This window comes from Artemia sp. Qi Xiang Cuo, chromosome 15 (assembly GCF_049724085.1).
Source record: "Artemia sp. Qi Xiang Cuo chromosome 15, ASM4972408v1, whole genome shotgun sequence".
NCBI classification, from domain to species: Eukaryota; Metazoa; Arthropoda; class Branchiopoda; order Anostraca; family Artemiidae; genus Artemia; species Artemia sp. Qi Xiang Cuo.
This window is the reverse complement of record NC_142808.1, coordinates 5840235-5856723: the sequence shown is the minus strand read 5'-3', so window position 1 is coordinate 5856723 and position 16489 is coordinate 5840235. Positions and strand designations below refer to the sequence as shown.

General features: G+C 35.3%; 1 protein-coding gene across 4 annotated transcripts in view; it reads left to right on the top strand.

The window, feature by feature from the left end:
- The window catches only part of LOC148943258 (uncharacterized), a 746113-nt gene that overhangs the window by 221347 nt on the left and 508277 nt on the right, over positions 1-16489 (top strand). Inside the window, exon 3 of one of the 4 annotated variants that reach the window (XM_089101513.1) lies at positions 8645-8880. The exons of the other annotated variants lie outside the window; for them this stretch is intronic. Coding sequence (XP_088957639.1) covers positions 8645-8702 — 58 coding nt within the window. The 3' untranslated portion in view covers positions 8703-8880. Of the gene's footprint in view, positions 1-8644; positions 8881-16489 lie in introns of those variants that run through there. 4 annotated transcript variants of the gene reach the window in all.

The window sequence follows — 16489 nt, the reverse complement described above, 5'->3', positions numbered from 1 at the left end:
TACACCCTCAAGAAGTTCTCAAGTCCCTTAAATCCGTCCTCGCAGGATCCTCCTACATCAGTTGGGAACGAGCTTCTTTTCGTTTGGCTATAGACGGTTGGCCGACAAGGACGATCTTTGGCATTCTGTCATCCGCAGAACGCATCCTAGCCCTCTCAAACTCTCTCTCGTTATAGCCCTAGAAAGTGGGATTGAACCACATTTTTTGTACTGCTTACTGTTTCAGATACTGTCTATCTCTCGGGTACCCAAAACAATCCGTAGGTAATTTTAGTGTTGTAAAATTACCGTCAAATAAAAACTCGGTAAGTAAAATTGGTAAAATGAGGTACTCCCAAGGAAATACAGGTTAAATTGGTGTTTTAGAGTTGCCCTTTAACTACAAGATCAGTTGAGCATTTCTTTTTAAGCATCACTTAAAGCTTTTAACGAAATATTTTAATGATTCCGATTTTCTTGGACTTGAGATTTTAAAAAGGTCCATTAAAATACCACTTCATCTAGATTCTAGAGTTTCGTCAATTTGATCCGTCTCGTTTATTCCTTTGCCAATCATGTGCTCAGGGTCATATTGCAGTAATTGGACTCTGCCTGAAATGAATAAAAAAGTAACAAAAATGAACTTCACGATTATTTGGGAGAAAAATCCTATTAGTCTTTTTTTCTATATTTAAACCTAAGAAATGTTACCCTAACAGTCTTGCATATTTAAATATGCTGTATTCAGCCACAATCTTCATATCATATACATGTTATTTTTCATTTTTTAATAAAAATATTGAATACAATTAAAAAAGAGGTTTGTAAGACCTTGCACTGGATCGTAAGGGCGGAACATTCAGTCAATCTCACAGTCATTAAGACTGTTTTCAACAGGATTCGCTTGCAAATCTAGCTCCTCCCCTTCAGATTTAGATTCTGATTCTGGTGACCGTGCCTGTTCCGAAGCCCTCCCCCACCCCACCCCAAAACGAAACTCCTGGATACGGCCCTCAGGATTATATATCAACTTCTACCTCCACCCTCCCTTTGTCTCTCTCTTAGAGCTAATTTTGTATTTGTCTGAAGATTCAATACAACTACTGAAACACAAGGGCGTTTAAACAAGAATAGGAATTTCTTTTAGACTCTGAAGTCAGTAACATCTCATTCGATAGCAATTCGTTGAAAAACAGGATAAATTTAAGGAAAGGGCTCTGGAACTTTCGATTTCCAATTGACTGAACCCCCTCCAAAGCTTATTCGATCACCTCTCCCACATTTAGTGCCTCTGGGACAAAATAGTTGAACAAATGTTAATGCATTGAACCCTTATGGATCTTAACCTGTGCTATAGTTACTGCAATATGATTGCCCCCGACATAAAAAGGAGAGTAGAAATTACACTTGTCCTTCGAATGAAAAATCCGGCAAGGATCCCAGGGAAACATCGGAGGGAATGTGCCACACCGGATATTTTTCGGGGGGAGGGCAAACGCCGGATCCCGGGGAAAAGACGGCATGAATACAAGATTCCTCTGAGATGTGAAATTTAAATAAAAATGAGAATATTGATTCGGCTTTGGCCCTCCACATTGTTGAAAATTCAGATCATATAGTTCTTTTTGATGATACAACTTTAATATTTGAAGCAACTGACTTCCCACAATATTTGAAGCAAATAGCTTACCGCAATTGAAATTAAAAAAAAAATATCCCAAAAAAAACTTGCTTTAAATGGAGATATTTCTATAAGCCCAATTTGCAATAGCTTAAAATTAAAGGATTCAAATAAAAATTTTCTTCAGTTTAAATTAAGATCACCTGACCACTTTTGTAATGAACATTAGGTCAGTCGACAAGCTAAATCAATCACTAAGCAGAGAACTCTTGCCCAATCTAATTGGTGAGTGGTATCTGGTTTACTCTAGCTTGATGTTTTGGTTTGTTTGATTTAGTCTTTCTTCTGCTCAGTTAGGGCTAATTCAAAAGATTTGTTTTTCTTCTTTTTTGAGCACTGAAGACGGCTGGGCGGGAATACCCAAAATATGTGCCTCTATCATTTTCGCTTCTTTTTTGCCCGCTGGCTGAAAATATCCTTATTTTTCTCGGAAATATAATTTTTTTTCTTCTTTGTGATGTGTCAATCTTGCTTCTTGCGCTTTCTGTCTTTAACAGCTCACAGAACTAATGTCATTTTATTTCAGCTACTAGTTCAGCATTTTAAAATTATAATTACCTGTTCTATAATACACTTGTATACTACCTGTTTTAACATCTTCAATGAACCCATCGTCTTTACTAATAATGCTACCTAGGTGGGCAGCTTCACTGACTGAAGCTGTCCACTTGATCCATCTTTTCATTACCCAGAATCATTTCTTCACCTTCACGTAGTCCTAGTCTAATTGATTTAGTCTTCTTAAAAACAGTTTTTTTATTGTCATTTTTATTGTCATTTCATCAACCAGAGCTACGGACGAAATTAAAGTTGACAAGTTGTACGATTTTCTGACCCAGTCAATGAGAACAATCTCAAACCGTTATCTACTCATCCTAGGAGGGTATCTTAATGCCCATGTTGAAAGCCGCGAGAAAGACCGTGAAAGAGCTGTTGGAAGATTTGGACGGGACGACAGGTGCGAGCGTGGAAGGCGACTCATAGAATTTGCCCAGCAGCATATTCTTGTATTTGCAAATACGTTATTCCAACACAAACCATCTTAGAGGATCACCTGGCGCTCTCGAGATGGAAGAGCCCAATCCCATGTGGATTACTTGTTAATATCCTCCCGATGGTGAAGCTCTATACAGAAGTGTAGAGTTTACCGTGGAGCCGACACAGGAGCGAAGAACAGCTCCGATCTTATGCTGCCAAAAGCTTCCCTGACCATAGAGCTCGCGTCCAGGAAACGAACGCAACTTCCTCCGAGATAAGATGTAGCATGTCTTCATGATAAAGTAGTCACAGAAGAGTTCCGCTTGAAATTATCTATCCGTTTTGACATCCTGTCCGCGGACGACGATAACGAACCAACCACCATATACTTAGAAGACGAATGGAGGAAGATCAGAGACACCATAACAGACTCCTCTAAAAAAGTCCTTAGCAGGCTAAATGGGAAGAGAAAAAAATTGATCTCAGAAGACACCATCAAGCTATTAAACCAGAAACAGCAGATCGGAAATGCCAAGTGCACAGTGTTCAAACATTGAGAAAAGAATGCCATAGATCCGTCCGCCACGACAGACAGCGCTACTGGGACCACGTGGCAGCAGATATGCAGAAGGCTGCTAGTCATTCAGATACCATAAAGCTTTACCAACTACTAAAAGAAGCAACTGGGAAAAGTAAAAATATCTCAACTGGAATAAGAAACGAAGATGTAAAGCTTTTGTCAAGAAAAGAAGACCTATTTGTAAGATGGCTGTACTACTTCAAGAATCTACTGAACTCCAGTCACAGAATCTCTTCCCCTCAAACACCTCCCTATAATCTCGCCACTACACTCCAATTAAGAAATCGTATCTCAGTACCTCCGAGTCAACAAGCCCCATACAGCAAAGTCAATTATCACTTTTCTCAATACAAGAAATGTCAAAGAGGCAATCAAGAAGTTGAGGAACCATAAGGCGCAAGGAATAGATTCTATCCCGATAGAAGTCTACACAGCTGCTCCTATTCTCGCCGAGAAACTACAGAAGCTCTTCTGCTCAATCTGGTCTCGGAACGGTGTCCTCAGGAATAGGAAAGGCTCAGTTATACTGCCAGTCTTCGAGAAAGGCTACCGCATTGAATGCAAATATTACAGAGGTATCTCACAAATGAACATTGCGGCAAAGGTCTTTGTAATGATTCTGCTTCACCGATTCTGTAAAGTCTACAACTTTAGAACCCACCCCGACCAATCTGTTTTCTGAGCCGGCATAGGCTGTATTGACAAACTTGTCACCTTGGGACAGATTTTTGAATGTAGAGCTAAGGATCAAAAAATAACCATCGAAGTCTTCATCGACTTCATTACGGCCTTCGATTCAGTCATCCGGGAAGGACTTTGCATGGCAATGGAAGAGGATTGTGCCCCACCTAAGTTCATACGACTCATTCAGGCTTACTATCAACATACACGAGCCAGCATCAAGGTCAACGGAGAACTTTTTTCGCTATTTGATATCGACTTCGGTGTGAGGTAAGGGTGTGTACTCTCTTCCGAACTATTCAATTTTGTCGTCAATTGGGTAATGAAAAAAAGCAATGTTAAACTTCGAAGGAGTCAAGGTTAGCCCTGATTTCAGTATCACCGACCTTGATTATGTCGATGATGTTGCTGTTCTTGGCTAATCCATTGGCGAAGCCCAGAATATGCCTCTGAAGTCTCCGAAGTTACAGCCCTAGTGGGGCTCAAGTTTAATATTGACAAGACTAAAGCTATGTCTAATGACCCGAATATAAACTCTACCCCTATAAGCCTTAACTAACAGCAGATTGAAGATGTCAATAAATTCAAGTATCTCGGATCGTACATTGACATCAACGGCGGATGTAGTGAAGAAATCCAACGCCGCATTGCATTTGCTTCTGCTGTCTGTGCACAGCTGTGGAAGCCGCTTTGGAAAAGGAAGGAAATCCACCAGAAAATGAAAATTCGCATTTATGATGCCCTAGTCTGATTGGTCTTACTGTATGGCTGTGAGACGTGGCTCTTAAAAGTCACCGAGGCACACGCCCTCAACACTTTTGAACACAGATGCCTGAGGAACATGTTGGGGTTACGACTCAGCGACCAAATACGATCATCCGCCAACGATATGACCAGAAGTACGTCATCACATCTATCATTCCACGCTGCCAACTGTCCTGGTTCGACCCTGTTTACCAAAGACCGGCCGAGACTTTTACAAATCAAAGCCTACGCTGCAATCCAGCACCTGATTATAGGAAACGACATGGAGGACAAGCCAAAACTTGGCTCAACCCTGTCAAATCTGACTTCGAACCGATTGGCGGATTCCGGAGATATGGTCGCAGATGCGACCCTTCATGGCAATACCTTGGGAGCGTACCAATAGAGAGCATTCGAACTAGTTATCTACTCTGGATGCTAGATACAGGCATATAAAATAAGAAAGTGCAAATAGAAAAGTAATAGATTTATTAGACTTACATATTTAATTGTACAGTAACGGACTTCAGTAATACAAACAGTCAAAATAATTCTCAATAGCAATAGCCATCGGAAATAGCAATAGCAAAAATGGCAATGATCGCAATGATGACAAAATGATAACAAAAACACTTCTTCACTACTCGATAACATGATTTCTGATTCTGAGCAATAATCACTATTTTCCAATTGGCCCATCTCCTCTCAGAGGGCCCGCCACTTTACTCTTATGCTGACAAAATCAGACTATTATGCCGCCAAACTACCTAATAGTTTTTTCGCAATATTTTAATCACTAAATGCCCGCATTATTAATAAAAACCTCGAATTAAGTCTTAGACAATGTCTTACTATTATCGTCTAACACTTTTATGAAATTCCTATCCGTCTCATTTGCATTGTATTTGTAAAAAGCCCGCACTTTTCTTCTTTTCAAATCTGTCAATAGCGTCTGGATTGTTCAAGAGCCATTTTTTTGTTTAACAAAGAATGCGAAACTCTACAGAGTGCAACAAAGTACTTTTTGAAATTCTTGGCCTTCGAATTTAATCATCTCTTATTTGGTGCTTTTCAAAGGGACATTTGGCTGATTAATAAATGAGAGTTTAAAACGGAATATCAAACTTAATTAAGGGAGTTTTATTTACGTCGGAAATGTATTTAGAACAAAATAAATTTTTCATATTTTAAAGTATACATTATACACGGTACAGTAAAATTAGTCGAAAACTGAGTCAAAAGTTAGTAACCCCCCCCCGAAAAGTCAAAAATTACTAGCCCCTCCCCCCCCCCCAAAAAAAAAGAATCCTGGATCAGCCCTTGCCATGACCCCTCTGGGCTTCTGGCAAATGATGTTGCTTCCAAGTATCATAGATTTGGCAAAATGTGTAATTCAAATGTGTTTGCCTAAGCATAATTGTTGCTCGATTGCTGCTGTTCTTGAAACCGCTGCTCTTATCACCTTTGCTATGACTTGTTTTCTTTTTACTTTTTATTGTATTAGATCATGGTGATAAGGTTACAAGTTAATCTTGGCAAGGGTATATAGAAAGCTTATTACAAATAATTTAATGGTGAAACAGGGATGTAGGCTCTCTTAGATTTCCCCCTTTGCATGGATGATATTGCATTTTTTCTGATAGAGAACAATGCACCGAATTTAATTTGATCTTTGAAATCATACTTACTTTACCATTAGCCAATTATATAGCTTTATTTCCTAAAAATTAAAGAAAATCTTCAGTTGCTTTAAAAATAGATATGCTTCGAATACATAGAAATGCTTCGAAGAAATGATGTTAAAACTATTTGACATTTTTGACTGTTGTCCAAGTTTCATGCCAAATTTGTCTTCTGTTTTCCTTCATATCATTATAAATACAAAAATAGCTTGAATTATGATTAATTTAACTATACATTTACTTGGTTAAATTTTAACCGTTGCTAAGAAGAACATTTAGTTCAAGAAAGCAACATTAAAGATATGGAATCCGCACTTAAGCTGGTCCGATTTCACTGTCTCCTAACCTATTTTCAGATAAATCTGGTTACATTTAAACCTTAACGTTCTTAAGTGTTCACACTGATATCTGGTACAAGACTTCTTTGCTATTAGATTTCAGACAACTATTGAGTGCAGACACCAGCAGGATTGGCGAAAGGATGCTTATGGCCTATCTCTTTCCAAAACTACATGATATCAGTATTCCTTCTCAAATTTTCTATGGTTTTCCTGTAACTGTTTTTCTGCTGTTTGAACAATTTTGTTCTCCTTTTCGTAAGCGCTCATACCCTCACCATCAAAATAAAATAAATTTCTGTGTGTGTTCCTAATCCTTTGAGAATATTGCTAGCTTTTTTTTGAAGCTTAATTTGTGTCCTAGTTTTGGAATAGCTATGAACAAAAAGCTGTAGGCCTACCTTACTAGATTGGGCTAATATTTTTCTTCCTTAAAAACCTCATAGTTTCCTTCTAAAATACAAAAGATATTAATTGCATGTTTACTGGACTGATATTTTTGATCTTGGAGCTTACTTGGAGCAGTTTCAAGGGCAAACTTTTTATTTCAACTATAAAAATAGTAAATATTAGAAAGATTTAGCTGGATATTTAATTTAGTTTTCAAGAAATAAAACTATCAAGCAGGAAAAGAGAAAAAAATCTTATTTGAACTTTCTTGCTCTGCTTGATTAAAGCCTTAAGGAGTTTTTTTGTGCAACTGCATTTTGGAAAATATTTTATCTTTGATTAAGAAAATTTAATATCGTAAACTTTATGTCCAAATGAAAAGGTTTCATCACATGTCGTTCTTAAATAACAAAGTCCAAATATAGTTTAGTTATGGAGATACCAGATCAACTTTAAACGCTATTAATGGCAGTTCATTAAATAAGATTAAAAAAGAAAAGAAAACTGTCATAGAAAATGCATTCTAATCGGTAGAGGACACTCAGCTAGTCTCAAATTCAAAACTGCATCAGCATTTACAATTTTTTTTCATAGGAATTGGGTAGTTCTTTCTGATCTCTCTCCGAGAATGGAGGTGTCAGAATACCAAGAAAAACGGAAGTCAAATTCCAAAATGTGTTATCCGGAGCATAGAAGGCCATATCCAGGGGTTTGTACGTTGTTTGAAACCATCTCAAAATATTTTGTTCGTCTGGAACAGAATTACAAAATGCATATAAAAAAATTTTAATACGTTTTTGAAATAAAATAAAAGTTCAAAATAGGGATAAAATCCTTTTTAATAGACAGTGTATAGAAATTCACAAAAAAATACCAGATATTTCGGTCACTGTATATGTGACCGAAATATCTGGTATTTTTTTTGGAATTTCTATACATTGTCTATTAAAAAGGATTTTATCCCTATTTTGAACTTTTATTTTATCGTCATGGAAAGGCAGTGTGGTCTCCGAAATTATCTACATTTTTTTAAATCTTTTCTACCCCCCCCCCCCCCGAACAAAAATCCTGGATACGACCCTGAGAAGGTGTAGCAACTCGTATCAAAACAATTATGCACATTATAGTAATATCTCTACAAACATATATTAAAGCTTGTCCTACTACCTTTTTTTTACAAGCTTAAAACTATCAGAAATCAGTGACACAAATTTGTGAAAATCTGTGTGTGAAATTGGGATGATTTCTTAGGCCTTTTTTACGAAGGCACAAAAATAGTCAATTGTCTAAATCTAGGGAGGGGAGGGGCTATTTTCTTGTTCTTAAATAAAAATATAGAAAAAGTTATGTTCAAAATCTATGTGGAAATTATCATAAACGTAGGGACTGGAGGGTAGACACACTCCTTAAGCCTTATTTTTGTACTCTAAAGATAACCATTTTCAATAATAAAGGCTACTATCCAAAAACTTTCCCTAGAAGTAGCAAAAAACTGGAAAAAATGCACAGATAAAATGAATTTCCGAAGGGAGGGTCTAAAAATACACGAAATGAAATTTCAGGTTATCAATTCTTTTGCTTTCAATTTCAGCAAGGAAGAGGCTCATTTTTCTGTACTATTATTACAACGTGATAGTCTAAAACAATAAAACGATTACATCAACTGTTCCGATGCCCATTTTACCAAGTCCATAAAAGAGACAGCGGAACATATTCAAAAGGAATATTTATTGATTTGTTTGACCACTGAGAAGATTTATGAGTGGATTTTAGACTGGAGTTGGTCAAATTGGATTTTATAAAGCATGTAGTGCTGGGTAATAAAGACGTTTTTGAGTATTTTTCTTGTATTAATCATTGCTTTTAGGAAATGAAGAGGTTACTGAAATAAGATAAAAGCCATCATTATTTTAATTTTAAAACATTTTAAATCTAATAGACTTTTCATGGATTGCAAAATTGTTTAAAATAGAATACCTTTAGCGACATGATCTTTTCGTGCCCAAAATATGATATATCGGGTATTTTTACAATTAAAGAGATTTCCAAATTAAAATTAACAAAGCCATTTGTGGGAATGAGTTTTGTTCAAATAATACAATCTCTAAAAATTACGGTGCGTAATTGAATAAAGAGGCTTTATTTTGGTTAATGGTAAGTAAAAAACAACCCAGGATAGTCTTTGGGTTAGTATTAATTGAGATATGTTTTCTTCCAATTAAAGCTCAAGCTTAGCAACAACTTTCTTTAACAAAAATTTTCAAAACTGTTCCTGCCATTCATTTCAACATGATGATTTATAAGCTGATTTGCATGGAAAAGATACTGCGGTTGTGAAAACGAAATTTTTGGTACCAGTCCAAGCTTTACTAGTTGAATCATTGATCACAATTTCTTTCCAGTGGGAAAACCACGGTTATCTTAGATTTTATGCCTTCATGACACGCGAAATTACGGCTTATTTCATGGTTTAATTCTAATTGGTAGAGTCTTGAAGAGAGCATTGGGCCGGCAGGAAGCTTTAATTAAAAAAAAAGAGTATAGCTTTATGAACTCACCAATCTTACTGTCGTTTGTACTACAATTTTACCAATATTTTGTGCGATTCCTACAATTTTAACAGCATTATGCTTTCATGACACGCGGAAAACCCCCGTAAAAGGGTGGGGGCTCGTAATTAAGATTATACCATCAAATCCAACCTATAAGAGAGCTCATTGGAAAGACAGCAGACGAGAAAACTATTTTAGGGATTTCAAGCCTCTATCTGCAAAAACGTAAAATTTTGCCATTTCTCTGAAAAGAATGATGACAGGATCGTGCTTATTTACTTGTTTATTCCCCCGGGGGGTGATCACATTGGACTATTGTCCTAAGAAATCGGGGGAGGGCTCCTTTGAATATAAATTAAAAGTTCAGATATTTAAAGATTGCGCCATGGCAAATCAAAGAATATCACTGCACGAGATCCGCTATTTCCTTGGGACGGCATACCCAATAAGTGTGACCCTGAGTAACATTATGTATTGATAACAGGTTGGAACTGTGCTATTCAAGAATTTTAAGTTCAACTACGATGTATAAGCATCATCTTCAACAGCTCGGGTTCAATTCACCTTCAACAGGCCATTCTCAGGTTATAATGCTAAAGTTGATAACAGCTTCTCATTCTTGAGCATATTAAATAAAAAAAACAAGTTTTTTAAACTGAAAGTAAGTAGCGACATTAAAACTTAAAACTAACAGAAATTATTCCTTATATGAAAGGGGTTGTCCCCTCCTCACCGCCTCCCTATTTACTCTAAAGTTTTTTATTTTTTTAAAAAATAAAGTTGTTAGACAGAGTCAAACTTTAGCGTAAAGAGCGAGGCGTTGAGGAGGGGACAGCCCCTTTCATATACGGAATAATTTCTGTTCGTTTTAAGTTTTAATGTCGCCCTTACTTTCAGTTTAAAAAAGTTGTTTTTTTTATTTAATTTCTGATTGTTTTTTAGTTAATGCAGCTTTTATTTGCATAAAAATTTTACTTTTCTTTTGCTAAATGGATGTCTTTACAAATTAACTTATGTAACTAACTTCTATATTCGTATATTTTTCTTCTGGCAAAAAATACAAAGTTGCAGATTTTTGCAGATGTGAGCTTGAAACCTATGTAATAGGGTTTTCTGATACGCTGAATCTGACGGTGTGATTTTCATTAAAATTCTTTCACTTGTAGGGGATGTTTCCCCCTCTTTAAAAAATCGAGTAAATTTTCTCAGGCTCGTAGCCTTTGATAAGTAATACTAAACTTAATAAAATTTATATATTTAGAATCAGCATTATAAACACATTCTTTTGATACATTTATTGACATCAAAATTCCGTTTTTAAAAGTTTCGATTACTATTGAGCCGTATCGCTTGTTTTTTTATTGTTTTTTTTTTAGGTATTTGTTAATAAGTGTATAAGGTTGCAATCTCATTAGTAAATACGATGCTTTTTAAGTTAAAAGTTAAAAAAATTTCTTATTAACTAAACTATGAATAAATACGGAAGTTTAATTAGAATATATAGATCTTTTTAAATCACTAAAAAAAACTGTATCGTAAAGAGCGAGGTCTTAACTTGGGGGAGAGCCCCCTCACATACGTTATAATTTCTGTTCGTTTTAAGTTCTAATATTCCTTCCTACATTTCAATTGAAAAAACTTTTTTTTATTTAATTTCTGCTCGTTTTTAAAATAATGCTTGGAAATCCGGCGCCCCCTTAATAGAAATGTCCCTTACCCCAAAGAAACATCCTCTACGGAAATATTCTCCAGAGTAACCCCCCTCTAGCCCCCCCCCTCTCCAGAAAAAATCCTTCCTGAAAATGGTTGTATACTTTCCAATAACCAATAAATAATGCTGGCAAGTCCGGCGCCCCCTTCATGGCAATTTCCCTTCCCCTATTAAAACTTCCTGCATGAACAGATCCTCCAACCTAACCCCCGACCCACCCTTCCCTCCCACTACCAGAAAAAAAAACCTCCTGAAAACTTCTGTATACTTCCGAATAACCAATACTATATGCTAACATTGGGTAAAGTTCATAACTTTTAGCCCTCCTTCTGGGTACTTCGGGGGATTAAGTCATCCTAAAAGACATATTTATCATATTTTCGACCATGCTGAACAAAATGGCTATCTCAAAATTTTGATCGGGTGACTTTGGGAAAAAAATAAGCGTGGGAGGGGGCCTCTTTGCCCTCCATTTTTTTTGATCACTTAAAAAGGGAACTAGAACTTTTAATTTCCGTTCCAATGAGCCCTCCCACGATATTCTAGGGCCACTGGTCGATACGATCACCCCTGGGGAAAAAAAGAAATTAACACGCATCCGTGATCTTTCTTCTGGCAAAAAATGTAAAATTCCACATTTTTGTAGATAGGAGCTTGAAACCTCTACAGTAGGGTTTTCTGATACGCTAAATATGATGGTGTGATTTTCATTAAGGTTCTATAACTTTTTGAGGGTCTTTCCCCCTTTTTTTGAAAATCAGTCAAATTTTCTCAGGCGCCTAACTTTTGATGGGTAGCACTAAACTTGATGAAAGTTATATATTTGAAATCAGCATTGAAATCTGATTTTTTTGATATATCTATTGGTATCAAAAACCCGTTTTCTAGAGTTTCGGTTACCATTGAGCGGGGTCGCTCCTTACTTACAGTTCGTTACCACGAACTGTTTGATAAAATTGTTAATAACCCTTGGAACTCCAAGGTCTAATGATGCCTCCTTCCAGCACTGTATCAAGAGATGAATTTAGACCATTACCAAAAGCCCTGCCAAGAAAATTAAGAAAGGAGGCCAAGCTTGCACGTCCTGACTTGTGTTGATAGATATTCCGTTAAAAAAATATTTTAAAGAACGCAGCCAGTCGCATTAACAAGGGAAGTACAATTTGCCTGAACGCTGAGTATGCCAGAAGCATACCAGCAAGGATGTTTGGGAGAAAATAGAAAATTGTAGTAAACATTTGTTTCTTCATAAAAATAGAGAATTTCCATGGAAAGTAAAAGGGGATCAAACAGTTGGTGGTAACGAACTGCAAGTAGGGAGCGACCCGGCTCAATAGTAACCGAAACTCTAAAAAACAGAATTTTGATACCAGTAGATACATCAAAAGAATTGGACTTTTATGTTGATTTCAAATATATAAGTTTCATCAAGTTTAATTTTACCCGTCAAAAGTTACGAGCCTGAAAAAAATGCCTTATTTTCGGAAAAAGGGGGAAACATCCCCTAAAAGTGATAGAATCGTAATGAAAATCAAACCATCAGATTCAGCGTATCAGAAAATCCTACTGTAGATGTTTCAAGCTGCTATCTGCAAAAATGTGGAATTTTGTATTTATTGCCAGAAGACAGATCACGAATGCGTGTTTATTTGTGTGTTTTTTGTGTTTTTTCCCCCCAAAGGTGATTGCATCGATCCAGTAGTGCTATAATATCGTGAAAAGGCTCATTTGAACGAAAATTAAAAGTTATAGTGTCCTTTTTAAGGGACCAAAAACTGGAGGGCAACTTGGCCCCCTCCCACGCTCTTTTTTTCCAGAAGTAATCTAATTAAAATTTTGAGATAGCCATTTTGTTCAACATAGAAAAAATCTAATAAATATGTCTTTGAGGAGGAATTAATCCCCCACAGTTCCCGGGGACGAGTCTGCAAGTTATGAACTTTGCCCATTGTTTACATATAGTATTGGTTATTGGGAAGCATACAGACATTTTCAGGATGTTTTTTTCTTGGGGGGAAGGAGTTGGAGGCGGCGGTACGAGCCGGGGTTTACGTGGAAGGATCTTTCCATGAAGGGTGGGGCCGTGGGGGAAAGGGCACGTCTATGAAGGGGGCACCGGATGTCCCAGCATCATTAAAAAACGCTCAAAAATTAAATTAAAAAAACAAGTTTTTTCAACTGAAAGTAAGGAGCAACATTAAATCTTAGAACGAAAAGAAATTATTATGTATATGAAGGGATTTGCCCCCTAGTCAATATCTCGCTCTTTACGCTAAATTTTTTTTTTAGTACTTTCAAAAGAGCTATCTATTCTAATTAAACGGCCTTTGTGATTCGAACAAAATTCGAACTTTAGCGTAAAGAGTGAGACATCGACTAGGGGACAAAACCCCTCATATACGTAATAAAAAAAACAAGCGATACGGCTGAATAGTAATCGAAGCTTTAAAAAATGGAATTTTAATGTCAAAAGAATAGGCTTATAATGCTGATTCTAAATGTATAAATAAAAAGGAATAAAAAAATAGAGGGCAATAGGCACCCTCCCCCACCCTTTATTTGTACGCGCGCGTACGTAGGCTAACCTAGCCTAACCTAACTTAACCTAACCTAACTTAATCTAACCTAATCAAACACCAAACATTTTTATTGTCTCTCACCTAACCTAAGCTAACCTAAGTGAAGTGTACGTGGGCTAACCTAACCTAACCTAACTTAATCTAGCCTAACCTAACCATACTCGCCGGAAAAGGTTAGGTCAACTTATCATGAGCGCTCATGATAAGTTAACCTAACCTAACTTAAACAATGTAAATTTTTAATCTCTTTGCAAAAAATCGGAACTGAATTCAAGAAAATTAGAATTAAAGTGAAACTTTTTATCTTCTCTGGAAAATAATCATAATCATAGTATAACTTTTCCTATATTCTACAGAAAAGTTTAGAACTGAAATTTAAATTTTTATGTCTTTGAGAAATTTTGAACTGAAGTGGAAGGTTTTTTCATTTTCATGGGTAAAATTCAGAATTGAGCTAACTTTTTTCTCTTCTTTAAGAAAATTCAGAAGAGAACTTGAACATTTTGAACTTCTTCGAGAAAACTCTGAATTAAAGTGATGCACCTTATCTTCATGTCGAATATTCAAAATCAATGTATAACTTTTTCTATCTTCTATGAAAAATTTGGAACAGAACTTTAAATTTTTATTTCTTTGAGAAAAATCAGAACCAAATTTAAGAAAAATTATAAATAAAGTGAAACTTTTGATCTTCATGAAAAATAATCACAATCATAGTATTACTTTTTCTATCTTTCATCTAAAAATTTAGAATAGAACTTTAAATTTCTTTATTTCTTTGGGGAACTTAAAACTGAAGTGGAATATTTTTATTTTCTCTGGAGAAATTAGAACTGAAGTGTGATCTTTGGTAAAGTTCAGAAGAGAACTTGAACTTTTCTTCACTATGTCGAGAAAATTTTAATTGAACTAGAACTTTTTATCTTCCGTGAAAATATTCACAAGTATGGTATTACTTTTTCTATCTTCCACCAAAAATTAGAATTGAACTTTAAATTTCTTTATGTCTTTGTGAAATAAAGAGCTGAAGTGGAAGATTTTTATTTTCTCTGGAGAAATTAGAATTGAATTCTGTTCTTTGGTAAAGTTCAGAAGAGAACTTGAACTTTTCTTCACTTCTTTGAGAAAATTTTAAATTTAACTAGAACTTTTCATCTTCCATGAAAATATTCGCAAGTATGGTATTACTTTTTCTATCTTCCACCGAAGAATTTAGAAATGAACTTTAAATTTCTTTAAGTCATTGTGAAATAAAGAACTTAAGTGGAAGATTTTTATTTTCTTTGGTGAAATTAGAATTAAATTGTGTTCTTTAGTAAAATTCAGAAGAGAACTTGAACTTTTCTTCACTTCGTTGAGAAAATTTTAAATTGAACTAGAACTTTTTATCTTCCATGAAAATATTCACAAGTATGGTATTACTTTTTCTATCTTCCGCCGAAAAATTTAGAATTGAACTTTAAATTTCTTTATGTGATTGTGAAATAAAGACCTTAAGTGGAAGATTTTTATTTTCTCTGGTGAAATTAGAATTGTATTGTGTTCTTTAGTAAAATTCAGTAGAGAACTTGAACTTTTCTTCACTTCGTTGAGGAAATTGTAAATTGAACTAGAACTTTTTATCTTCTGAGAAAATATTCACAAGTTTGGTATTAGTTTTTCCATCTTCCACCGACAAATTTAGAATTGAACTTTAAATTTCTTTATGTCTTTGTGAAATTAAGAACTTAAGTGGAAGATTTTTGTTTTCTCTGGAGAAATTAGCATTGAAGTGTGTTCTTTGATAAAGTTCAGAAGAGAACTTGAACTTTTCTTCACTTCGTTGAGAAAATTTTAAATTGGACAAGAACTTTTCATCTTCCATGAAAATATTCCCAAGTTTGGTATTACTTTTTCTATCTTCCACCGAAAAATTAGAATTGAATTTTAAATTTCTTTATGTCTTTGTGAAATAAAGAACTGAATTGGAAGATTTTTGTTTTCTCTGGAGAAATTAGAATTGGAGCGTGTTCTTTGGTAAAATTCAGAAGAGATCAAAAACTTTTCTTCACTTTGTTGAGAAAATTTGGAACATTATTTTAAATTTTTTCATCCCCTTGAGAAAAATCTGAACCGAAGTGGTAAATTTTTATATTATTTCGAAAAATAGAATTGATTAAAAACTAATTTCTTTTTCATTGAGAAAGTGGGTGAAAAAGATAAGTACTTCAAGTTGCAAAATGGGTTTAGGAGGGACATTAAGAAAGTAACTTGCTCTGATATGGTCATTGAAAAGTATTTCTTAGTGTTGAGGTAACCAAAATGTTGTAAACTACAGTTGCGGATGAAAAAAATAAGTACTTCAAGTCGGAAAATGGGTTTAGGAGGGACATTAAGAAAGTAACTTGCTCTGAATGGTTTTTGAAAAGTATTTCTTGGTGTTGAGGTATCCAAAAAGCTGTATGATCTGGTTGTGGTGAAAAAGATAAGTACTTCCAGTTGCAAAATGGGTTTAGGAGAGACATTAAGAAAGTAACTTGCTCTGAAATTGTACTTTAAAAGTATTTCTTGGTGTTGAGGTATCCAAAAAGCTGTAAAGTATAGTTGAGGGTGAA